The sequence below is a fragment of the Stegostoma tigrinum genome, chromosome 22 (genome assembly GCF_030684315.1).
Source record: "Stegostoma tigrinum isolate sSteTig4 chromosome 22, sSteTig4.hap1, whole genome shotgun sequence".
Classification (NCBI taxonomy): Eukaryota; Metazoa; Chordata; class Chondrichthyes; order Orectolobiformes; family Stegostomatidae; genus Stegostoma; species Stegostoma tigrinum.
Genome location: NC_081375.1, coordinates 4,376,970 through 4,389,783, shown reverse-complemented (window position 1 = coordinate 4,389,783; position 12,814 = coordinate 4,376,970). Strand labels below are relative to the sequence as shown.

General features: G+C 45.3%; 1 protein-coding gene across 2 annotated transcripts in view; it reads left to right on the top strand.

Moving 5' to 3' along the window:
* Positions 1 to 12,814, top strand: part of LOC125463569 (hepatic leukemia factor-like) — a 39,904-nt gene that overhangs the window by 17,803 nt on the left and 9,287 nt on the right. For both annotated transcript variants that reach the window (XM_048554961.2, XM_048554959.2), the window contains exon 3: positions 12,308 to 12,528. In XM_048554961.2, coding sequence (XP_048410918.1) covers positions 12,308 to 12,528 — 221 coding nt within the window. The remainder of the gene's footprint in view (positions 1 to 12,307; positions 12,529 to 12,814) is intronic.

Here is a 12,814-nt window from a genome sequence, read left to right as displayed (position 1 = left end):
TGAGTGAGGCATGTATTTCATACTAAGGTGGGGGGGGGGGGTGTCAGTGCGTGGAACACGCTGCCAGAGGAGATGGTGGATGCAGACATGGTAGCATCATTCAAGAAGCATCTGAACGAATACATGAATAGGAAGGGAATAGAGGAATGTGGATCCTGTAACTGAAGACAGTTTTAATATGGAAGGGCAAAACATCCCAGCACAGGCTTGGAGGGCCGAAGGGCCTGTTCCTGTGCTGTATTACAGTTTTTCCTCAGCGGGCTGCTACAGTGTCTGTGTGGGTCTTGAACCCAAATCTATATCTTCAAATCCCACCTCGATGGTGCTGCCGGCTGAGCGATGGATCAGAGCTGCTGGTTTAAAGATAAATGAGATACTTTATCAAAGGTACAGGAGAAGTGCCAAAAGGTTTGGATTTTATTGACATGCAGACAACAGCTTCCTGGTTTCCAAACTGCTGCCGGCCTGAGTTGAGCTGGAAGAGCCCAAAGGAAGTAACTTATTGACTTGACTGACAACTGGCTCTGAGCCACAAAACTGAACATTGACTGGACACTGGAGCTGGAAATTGAGCATTGCCTTTGGGGAAGGCTGCATGGAGGGTGCTGGTTGTGATGAGGGGGGGTGTAGGGGCTTTTCCTGGAACTCCCAACAAAAAAAAATGCTTTTGACAATATTAATTGTAGTTTTAGCCGAGGTTTGGGGTGGTGTAGCAATGGCTGGTTCTCAATGGTGCTCCTCCCCACCCACACACTGAGCTGACTGGCCTCCCGACAGTGGAAGGTCTCACCGTTTAGGTTCAAACTTGCCATCACTTGAGTATCCCTGCCCATTATCTGTTGTAACTGCCCCTCTGTTGCTGCCAAGCCCCTGAGTAGTATGATGTGTACAGGGGAAGATCCCAGAGGCAGTTACTGTCTGAGGTGTCTGTGGCAGGTCTTTGTGATGGATTTGCAGATTGATTGAGATATTGAGACTTGGCACGATGGCCGTCAGAATGCTGATTCAGAGCTGTCAGACCAGCTGAATGTTCGGGATCTTGCATATGGTCTGCTTCCTTTAAAAAAAAATCAGCAGCAAGTATTGAATTATGTAAATACATGGCAAGGATGAGGGCAGCAGGTACATGGGAACACCACTATCTTCGAGTTCCCCTCTGAGCCACTCACCATCCTGACTTGGAAATATATCGCCGTTCCTTCACTGTCGCTGGGTCAACAACATGGAATTCCCTCCCTCGTGGCATTGTGGGTCAACCCACAGCAGGAGGGCTGCACCGCTTCAAAAAGGCAGCTCACCCCCACCTTCTCAAGGTGCAACTAGGGATGGGTCAGAAATGCTGACCCTGCCAGTAATTTCCCAAGTTCTTCAAGTGAATACAAAAAAAAATTGATATTCTTACCCAAGACAGATCATGAGCCTTCCTACACAACACTCAATACTGCCCTCTCTATCAAGTAAATAACGTTGCCCTCAAAACATACTCTATTTGGTGTATCATCAAATAAAAATTTGATACTGAGCCACTCAATGAGACAGGAGCATGAGTGACCCACTTTGTTGTTCATTCACTGTGGCTGGATCAAAATCCTGGAACTGCCTCCCAAACAGCACTGCATGTGTATGTAAACTATGGTTGTCCTTACTGTGTGAGTGGGCAGTGAAAGCTGGCTTGGCCAGCCACACCCACATCCCATCAGCAAATAAACAAACACATCGCACCTAAGCTTGTGCTAGAATTGCCTCTCTCCTGCTACCCATGGTGCTGTCGCGTATGTGTATGTTAGAGAAACTGCAGCCTGTGAGACTGAATATCTCCAATGTCCGGTTAAATGTGAGTTGTATTGAGTTTGACGGAGTGGCCCTCGCTGCGAGACCGAATGTGTTTTCTCACCCTACCTTACTGACCTCGCTGCACTAATGAAGCACTGCAGCCCCAATGGCAATTATCACCTTAATTACCACTGTACGCAGTTCCCAGAGCAACATGTCACTTTGCTCGGTATCCCAAACTTGACCAGCATCCCTGGCACTGATGCCATATTTAAAAAGCCATAGCATACCTCAGTGGTGAGCTGCCCTGTACTGTTCCTGACATTTACCCTGGACATGGCTGGCAAGAGGAGTCTGTTGCCCCCCTTCTCCTAGGAGCATCAGTGAGGCCCCTGTTATTGGCCATTACTACCTGGGTTCGAACAGTCCCAGCTGTTTGGGGGAAATACCCAGCACGATAGGAAGAAAGCCAATGTCCTCTTCCACCAGTGAGAGAGTCACCTGCTTCTCTCCAGTACTCCATCTCTTCTGCTAGACCCACTTCCCACCAGGCCCAACACTGTTCCATTCTCATTATGGTCAACAACTCCCCCCTGCCCTCCCACTCCCTGTTGCCCTCACCCTACATGCCCTCGGTGCTGCACCAACAGTAACAGCTGTGGAACCCAATCTCATCTTCCGTAATACCTGTCGCTCCCTTCCATTCCAGGAGCAGAATGGCCCACACAAGGCCACAAAGACTCAAGGCAGGTGGTGTACTGCCTGACCTTCAGCTCCTCACCCCCGATCACCTGAGGAACCTGACAACAACTGTCCTGAGCAGGCCCTGGACTGATTGTGTTGGGATCCCGTGAGCACAGGAACCCCACCCCCTCAACTGGACTGAGGCTTGGTCGTCACTGGATCAAGCTTCCTGGCTTTGTGCCTGTGATCAATGGCAAGGCAGGGCAGTAGTAATGTGAGCCTGTCGTCTCTGGGTGAGAGGGCAGTTTGCAAAAAGGCAAGGCAGGGTTACAGCAAGTATCCTGGTCAGCACACAGTGAGTGTGTGCTGTGATAGTGAGCGAAGGACCCAGTGATACAGCCCAGTGCTATCTCTGAGCACACACTGTCCTTGCTGCTACATGAGATGTTGTTACAGCCCAAGGTGCAGCATTGAAGGGCAGAGCGTCCTATCAGTGGATCAGAGATGTACCATTCGGGCTCTTAGAGATTGACACGTGGTGGATGCCAACGTCCATGGATATGGGTAATGTGGCCATGGAGCATTGCTGGAATCCAAAGACAAAAGACCTAGAGATCTCTAGCAGCAAGCAGAGAGTTGAACCTAGGAACCCACTCTGGGTTTGAATTTTCTTGGACGTTAATTTGTTTAAATAGTTTAGTAACATCACAGTCTGTCATGAGTTGAGCTGTTTACAAGGTGCATATCAGGCAATAGTGTACATCAGTTGGGAGCAGACTGCTGAGTAGTGAGAAGCTTGGCACAGCACTTGGGAAAAGTGAGTAAGATGCAGCAAGATCATCTCAGTGTCCAGATGGAACTTGCCTCGTTGCTCAGAACCTGTTGAGGTTCCACCCGTTGTTTCCCAGCAAGGGGTATTTCTGGTCCAAAAGTTGGAGGAGAACATTTTTGTCCTCCATGTTCTATTTTTGCCCTCGCTGATCCCTGAACCTCAGCAGATAGTTCCGACAAATAATCAGCAGCTAAATGACTTCCCAGCATTTCGTTCTGTGCTTCCAGTCCTTTCTTGGACCATCACAGATCACAAGAATGACTCTCAGTGATGGTACCTTCAATATCAGAAAATATCCTGAGACATTTCACGAGAGTGTTATCAAACAATTCCTGACACTGAGCCACGTGTGGAGATATTGGGCATGTGTCCAGTAGCTCTACACAACAAAGTATGTTTTAAAAACCAAAGATCTGTGGGTGCTGAAAATCAGAAATTACTGGAAAAGCTCAGCAGGTTTGGCAGCATCCATGGAGAGAAGGCAGAGTTAGTGTTTCAAATACCGTAGTCCTTCTGCAGAACTGGTATATTTTAATAATTTATAGTTGAAATAATGTTGTTAAGGAATACTGAGGCAGAGAGATTTCAGAAGGGAATTCCTGAGTTTTAGACCCAGTCAGCTGAAGGTTGATGGGGTGAGGAAAATAAGGATGTTTATGAAGCTACAACTGAAGGAACACAAACTGGAAATTTTGTCTTTTCAATGTGACATTGAATATTTATTTCGTGAATATAACCCACAAGACGGGCAAGTCTGCTTACAGTGAGCAGAGTCCTGGATTTTAACTTGGATCTCCTCTGGAGCAGGGAAATTCTTTTGATTATTTTTTCTAAGTTCCATGGTTTTTGTTTTGTGTTTTAAGTGTAAAACCTCTGAAAATTCTGGAAAGAGTAAAAATCTCTTAGATTCTATTCTGTGAGTCAATATTTGAAGAAGTTTTTAAAATCTCCACCTTCATTTTTACCCATCTCAGGAATGAGTTACTACCCTTTATAGCACAGGACAACTGTGGAAAGCCTGGAAAAAAATGTAATACTGAAATATTGACTGTGACCAGCATTTAATTTTGTTTATATCTTGCTTCTCATTCTTCCTATGAAATGCAGCTTTTCAGAAACTTAGTTCGTTGTTTGAATTCTGAAGTTTTTCTGCTGAAACAAAATGTTATTTAGCACTTTGGGGAGAGAGAGAGAGAGCAAGGCGTTGGAGGCAGGCAGAGAGACGTGCTTGTGTGAGAACAGCAATGAGAGAGTCAGTCACATGGCCCTAGCATGTGAGGTGAATGAGTGCATGGATAATGCAACACCAGGCTCCCATGTTCAGGGCAGGTGCAAGGAAAGTTCAGTCAGAAAGCACCCAATCAGCCATCATTCAACCACTGTGTGTTTTGGAAAGCTGTTGGTGTCCATGTGCCACACACATGGACATTGTGGGATAGCTGTCGTCCTAACACATGCTCCACAAGTATCTGACAAAACTGTACAGTAAATACAGGTTTCTCCTTAGTTGTTGCACTCACTAAGCCCTGTTCACCCATTATCTTCTGACCTATGTTGGCTCCAGGTGCTATAGTGCCTTCATTTTAAACTATTCTCCCTTCTTCTCACATACCTTCAGAGCCCTCTCCCTCACTAGAACCGTAAACTCCTCAAGCCTTCCATCTGAATTCCTTCTGCTGGTGGGCCTGTGGAACACGCTGCCGGCAGTGTTAGTAGAGCCAGGTACGTTAGGGGCATTTAAGCGACCCCTGGATAGGCACATGGAGGATAGTAAAATGTAGGGTATGCAGGGTAGGTTGATCTTAAGAGTAGGATAATAGGTTGGCACGACATCATGGGCCAAAGGACCTGTTCTGTGCTGTACTGCTCTATGTTCTATGTTCCTTCAATTGCTAATGTCCTCCATTTAATGCACTTTTTAAAACAAGTCTGGCCACATTGGGTTACATGGAGAAACATCTCCTTCCATAGCTCAGTATGAAACTGTGCTTGATGAAGTGTTAAAGGCACTATACGAATGCACGTTGTTACTGAGTGCAGATTCTGAATCCGAAGCCCCACCCACCAGCTCATTAATCTCAGAATCGAACTCCTGCTTTCTGTTCCCAAAGGAATGTTTCCATTTCAGGCTGTAGTTCAGAAAACAACAGCACTTGTGGAGAGGGGTTGACAATATTTAGCGCAAACACCAAACACATCAAGCAATAAACCAGCTTTTTAATTCAAAAACTGTACCCCCTCGCATTATTAACAGGTGAATTCCACCAAGATGCCACCAAATGACAACCATTTCCATCTTGTCCGTTTCTAATTCTTTCTTGATCTATTTCAGCATGGGTTTAGGTCAAAAACAAATGCACAGTAAACTCGAATATTGCTAAAAGTGGACGAGACATTGAACCTCTTATCTTGCTCCTCATCAGAACCAGAATGCAAGAAACAGACCTGGAGGAGAAGTAAGGGACACCGTCTTAAACAGTATGAGGAGAGGGTGCTAACTGGTTGGGCGACCATTAGCAAGGAGAGGCAGCAAGAGCAGTTAACTGTCAGTCTTCATTCTCAGAGCAGGCAGGTGGACTCTGTTCAAGGTGTTACCATGTAGATGCAGCAGAGTTTGTCTGTTTTCATCGCCCTTCGTTTTGAAAAAGGTGCAATGTATAAACAAGTTTCTTTTGCTGACATAAGTGGGGTTCTATGTATTTGTGTACGTAGCTTCTAGCACATGGAAATTCATCGCACACTGTTCCCCAACTGAAGATCTTATCTCTGGGACAAATAGTTTAATTGCTGGAACTTGGAGTATGTGTGAAAGTTAACCGGTGTTTGTGGCAGACAGGCAGAGCACAATGTGATATTACCCTCAGAGAGCAAGGGATACTGTCCAGGTCCAAGAACTAGCCATTTCGGATCAGGTAGTTGAAGTTGTCGGAATGTTCCTTATTACGGTGTCTGTAACTGAAAGCTTAGTTTGATAAATGATGTAACTATGTCTATGTAGAGGCTGGTATCCCCACACTGAGTCCCCCTTTATTTACAGGTGCACATTACGCAGGCCATGACCAGCCAGTTCCGAGTCAGTCTCTGAACTGAGAGAAATTCAAAATTTATATTGGTTGATGTTGATCAGCCGGAGCTCCCTGATTGGTCCATGTTAACAACCCTGATCATGGATCTCATCAATCGGATCCAATCACCACAACAAGAAATAAGTAGATATTAGGACAGATTTGACCAGAGGTACATTTCGTAGACTGCTTAAAGTTGCAGTGGTTTGAGGGAATTGCAGATCTGTGGGCTCTAGCAGCTGGAGTCAAAGAGGACAGAATCAGAGGGACATGGGTATCCTGGATGATTGTGCACCTGCAGAAGGTTACAGGGTTTGGGAGGCTGAGGCTAGGCAAGGATTTGAACACAGTTTTAAAATTGAGGTGTTACATGAGTGGTACAAGTCATGGTACAGACAGAAGAATTTTAAGCCAACAGTCAGGCATAACCGAGGGAGCATTGTTTTCTGTTTGACTGAGGGAGGTGGATCGGTGAGAGGTTTTTGACTTGCTCGCCGAGCTGGCTTGTTTTCATTCTGACGTTTCATCACCATGCAAGGGAACGTCATCAGTGAGGCTTGCGATGAAGTGATGTTGTTCTGCTCCATTTGGAATTTACACTGTCTGGTCCATTATGGTGAGTAGTGCCATTTCTGGTTATGATCTGTATGGGTTTGTATATGGAGTTCTGTATGTTTGTTGATTGCATTACAGGTGGAGAACCATATCTCTAGGAATTCTCCTGTGTGTCTATGTTTGGCTTGGGCTTCTATAGTTACATTGTCCCAGTTAAACTGATGGCCCTCATTGTCCAAGTGTACTGGTATTAAGGAAGGTTCGTCATGCTGCTTTGCTGCTGGCTGATGTTCGTGTATCATTATGACTAGTTTCCATCCTGTCTGTCCAATGTAATGTCTGTGACAGTCGTTGCATGGCATTTTGTAAACCACATTGGTTCTATATGTTGTGGGAAAGGGGCCTTTAATCATTGTAGTGTCTGTTATAGAGTGGTTGAGGGCTTGTGGGCCACCACGATTCCTAGTGGCCTTGGGAGTCTCGTTATCAGTTCTGATATGTTGTTGATACATAGAACATAGAACATTACAGCACAGTACAGGCCCTTCTGCCCTCGATGTTGTGCCAACCTGTCACACCAATCTGAAGCCCATCTAACCTACACTATTCCATGTACGCCCATATGCTTATCCAATGACGACTTAAATGTACCTAAAGTTGGCGAATCTACTACCGTTGCAGGCAAAGCGTTCCATTCCCTTACTACTCTCTGAGTAAAGAAACTACCTCTGACATCTGTCCTAAATCTTTCACCCCTCAATTTAAAGCTATGCCCCCTCGTGCTCGCTGTTACCATCCTAGGAAAAAGGCTCTCCCTATCCACCCTGTCTAACCCTCTGATTATTTTATATGTTTCAGTTAAGTCACCTCTCAACCTTTATTTCTCTAATGAAAACAGCCTCAAGTCCCTCAGCCTTTCCTCGTAAGACCTTCCCTCCATACCAGGCAACATCCTAGTAAATCTCCTCTGCACCCTTTCCAAAGCTTCCACATCCTGCTTATAATGCGGTGACCAGAACTGTACACAATACTCCAAGTGTGGCCGCACCAGAGTTTTGTACAGCTGTACCATAACCTCTTGATTACGGAACTCGATCCCTCTATTAATAAAAGCTAAAACACTGTATGCCTTCTTAACAACCCTGTCAACTTGGGTGGCAACTTTCAAGGATCTGTGTACATGGACACCGAGATCTCTCTGCTCATCTACACTGCGAAGAATCTTACCATTAGCCCTGTACTTTGCATTCTGGTTACTCCTACCAAAGTGCATCACCTCACGCTTGTCTGCATTAAACTCCATTTGCCACCTCTCAGGATACAGGGCAGTGTAGCCAGTGTGTTAGGTCATATTGTGTCCTCCTGTTGTTGTCTGTTTAGTAGGCACCTGTGGATGAAGTATTGGGGCTATCCGTTCATAGCGAGGATTTTGTATATGCGCACTTCCTCTTTCCAGCATAGTTCGGGGGTGTTGCAGTGAGTGATGGCCTGTTTAAATAGTGTCCAAACACAGCTTTGTTTGTGGGTGCTGGGATGCTGGCTGTGGTAGTTGAGTGAAACTTTCTGGTTTCTGGTTCTCGACCCATAATGCAATCGACAAACATGTAGAATTGGACCCAGCATACAGGCCCATACAGAACAAAACCAGGAATGACAGTACTCACCATAACCGACTGGACGGTATAAATTGCAAGCGAAGTAGAACAACATCACTTCATCGTAAGCCTCAATGATGTTACTTAGCATGGTGATGAAACTTCTGAACGAGAACACGCCAGCTCAGCAAGCAAATCAACAACCTCACCCACAATCTGAGCTACAGATCTCTGCAAAAACCTTAAACCAGTGAGTGATGTGCTGGTAAATGGAATACTCAGGAGTTACTGAGTGACAGGGTCAGGGCGTGTGACTATAATGCAGGGTCAGGGCATGCGACTGTAATACAGGGTCAGGGCGTGGGACTGTAATGCAGCATGCGTCAGCTACAGCCATGTGTGGGCTAAGGTAACTGTTGTCTCTGATGGGTTCCACTCAGTCAGTGCTGAGTCTTGTTTCACTTATTGTACACTTCCTCCCTCATGTGGTGGAAATTTGTAACATCAGGTACAATTTATTACTGTGGGATATGATGTACACAACACTGCATTGAGCTGTATAATTTTCAGTATAATTATGTAAATTTGCACAGGATATACAGCACAGAAACACAACTCCATCTAATCCTATCTGTACAGCCATCTGATTCTCTCCTTCATGCTACCTAACTTCCACTTTGTATCAAAAACCAAAATTACCAGAGAAACTCTGCAGGTCTGTTAGCGTCTACAGAGAGAGAGAAAACAATACTGAAGAAAGGTCACTGGACTTAACTCTCTCTTCTTTCCAGAGTTGGCCATCAGTTGTTCATTGCAGGATTTAAACTCTCAAACTCAGCCAAACTTTATAGCTCAGTCTTGGCTCATTCAGCTATGCCTAATGTGAGAGAGTCGCCGTTTGTTAGACAGTCGGGTTGGTGCAGTTATTGCAAGGGTGTGGCTTTTGTGGTACAGCAGTAGTATCCCTACCCCTGAGCCAGGAGGCCTGGGTTCAAGTCTGACCTGTTCTGCGGGTGTGTAACATCAGCCCTTAACAGGTTGGTTAGAAAGTAAAAACTGAAAGAACTGGCTTCGCTGGAAATCAGGGGGAAAAAAATCAGAAATTGCTGGAAAGGCTCAGCAGTTCGGGTCCAGTGACCCTTCTTCAGAACAGGGTTCTGAAATGTTAACTCTGATTTCTCTTCACAGGTGCTGCCAGACCTGCAGAGACTTTTCAGCAACTTCTGTTTTTGCTCAGAAAATAGATGTTTTTTGTAAGTAAGGGGGTGGTGGGGATCTGGAACTCATTGCCTGTCAGGGTGGGAGAGGCAGTAACCCCCATAATATTTAAAAAGTATTTCGTTGTGATGCCAAAGTTGGAAAATGGAGTTAGAATAATTAGGTGGTTGGTTTGACCAGTGTCAGTGTGATGGGCTGAAGGGCCGAGCATCTATGACTCTGCTTTCACGGTTAATTAAAAATCTTTCTACTGTCTGAGAGCCACCTCACAGCTAACTTTTTAATACAGTCGTTGAGACTGTGATTCCTTTTTCACTCCTTCCCAGGCTTTTTTTTGCTGTTGTAAAGGTCCTGCCTTTTCCCATTCTTTGTGCAAAGCTAAGACAATGATTATCATCAGGTGAGTGGACTCTGACCTCATTGGATAGCACTCTCAGGCAGAACGCCGTGGGTTCTGAAGCATGAATGCAGATTGCAGGCTGATGCAGTGAGACAGCACAATCTGAAGGTCAGTACTTAGAGAGCACCGTACTGTTCAAACTCATCTTTCAGAACAGGCAGTTATGCTAAAGGTCCAGCTACCCTGTCAGGAAGATGTAAAATGTCCCATAGCACTGTAAGAATCATAGGGGAGTTTTCCCTAGTACCAATCTTTATCTGTCAACAAACTTCACTTAATCAAATGGTCATTGGTTCACTTTCACCTTGCTAGTTGTGAGAGTTTGTAGCAATCCAACATCACTGCAATAAACACACTTCAAAACTAGTTGGTCCCTGTGAATGTGTGATAGGCACTTTGCAAATACAAGTCTTTCTTTCTCTATGTGTGATCACGTGTGCTTTCTGACAGGACAGTCTGGAACTGGAGCTTGTCTGGTTTCTGTTCTGTAAGCACAGTTTCGAACAGGTACATAAACAGTCACAATCAGTCATATGCATCCAGGTATAGGCCTGGTATTCTGCTGCCTAACCTTGCAATCTGTTGGAGTGTGTCTGTGTATGCCTGTATATGTGTGTGTGTGTGTGTGTCTGTGTGTAAGCCTGTCTGTCTGCGTGTGTAAGCCTGTCTGTCTGCGTGTGTAAGCCTGTCTGTCTGCGTGTGTATGCCTGTCTGTCTGTGTGTATGCCTGTCTGTCTATCTGTGTATGCCTGTGTGTGTGTGTGTGTGTGTGTCTGTCTGTCTGTCTGTGTGTATGCCTGTCTGTCTATCTGTGTATGCCTGTCTGTGTGTCTGTCTGTCTGTCTGTGTGTATGCCTGTCTGTCTATCTGCCTGTGTGTGTGAATGTAAGGGCTGGGTGGGAGCGAGTGCTGTGGAGTGTGTTTGGATGTGAGCTTGCACTGTCATTCATACTTGTTGATTAGTTACCACTGTAGCTCGGTATGATGCTAGGCAAATCTGAGGTGTTGGCCATGATTCAGTGGGGAGCATTGCTGCCTCTGAGTGAGACAGTATTGTGGCTTTAGGAGGTGTATTTTGTCCTGTTTTTCTTTTCAAAGAAAGATAGAGACAAAGTCTCAGGCAGTCTGTTCAAAGCCAATAAAGTAAACTGCTTGCGAGAGTTTGGTTTTATTTTGAAGTTGGAATAATAGAAGCAACCTGAATGTTTGGCATCAAGCACTCACAGAAGCAGGATTTTTAGTTTTCGCTTTCAACAGTTACTGGGTAAAGCTGGGTGTGGAACCAGTTTTATTCTGTCTCTGTTACAGGTAAAAGCTGGAGTTCTCTTCCTGCTGCTAGAACTGCCTGTGAGACAATCTGTTTTACTGAATTTGCCTTTGCCAAGGGTGTGTTTATGGGATGTTGCTATATTGGAATGGTTGCTGTTTAGTAGTTAAATAATCTACCATTCTGTTAAGTTTTCCGATTGTGTTGTTATTCCAGTCCTATCTTTTGTTTTTAGTTTGTGATTATGGTTGGCGCTGGTTGAACTGATGGGTCTGTTTCTGTGCTGTATGACTGCAACTGTATAGTGTATGAATAACCTGATAGTTTGACTAATTGAGCTGCTTCTGGATTAAGAAAATGTTATGAATTATCAATTAGCTTTATCACCCCCATATACACATGAGTACAAGAATAAGTTTACAAATCACCACTTACAGCTCAGGTACAAAGGTAAAGAAACAGTTTTTAAAAAGTTACATATTGAAGCTCTTCTTAACAAAAAGTGGAAATACAAAGAAACACAGTGAACTGTTTAACATCACCCGCCTGGCCACGCTGGGTCCAAGCTCCTCACGAGTTCAACACGACCCCTTACCCCTCCCACCCACCCTCCCCAACCCCCTGGCTTGGCCAAGCCTATCTCCTTGACATACTTTGAGGGGGTTTGGTTTGGTCCCACAACATGAGTCAGAAGGATATTGGCTTCCGCTCCACAGCAGAGACTCCAGCACAAACTGAAGGACAGAACAGACTCAAAGGACTGAATGGCCTACTGATGCCCTTATTTTTGATACATTGGAGGTGTGTTAGTTGGACGAGGGATGGGGAAAGGTTTATGCAGACCACATCAGTCAGCCGGCTGGCCCACTTCTGTGCTTTTACCGTTCTATATATGATTTTGATTTTGTGTATCTGCAGGTCAGGTTCTGGCACCAGGCCGCAACACTCCCAGCCCGATTGACCCTGAAAGCATTCAAGTGCCAGTCAGCTATGACCCAGACCCTGCCGATCTGGCACTGTCCAGTATTCCTGGCCAGGAGATGTTTGACCCTCGCAAGCGTAAGTTCACAGATGAGGAACTGAAGCCCCAGCCAATGATTAAAAAAGCTCGCAAAGTCTTCGTGCCCGATGAAATGAAGGTAACTTGGAACTGGTTCAGCAAGTGGGGAGGGGAGTTCAAAAGCTTTAAAATTTTGCTGCACCAGTGTTGGGTTTCTGTCATTATTGCCCATTTTAAGAATCTTCAGAGGGCAGTGATTTGAAGTGGCAGTGATTTGAAGTGATGCAGACGTGATTTTGTCAGGTTTGGCAGCTCAGCAAGGGTTCAGTCCTGGCTGTGCGTTAATAATTAGAACAGAACCTTGCATTGTAGAACGGGGCCATTTCGCTTGGCGTGCCCAGGATCTGCCCAATTAGTCCCACTCT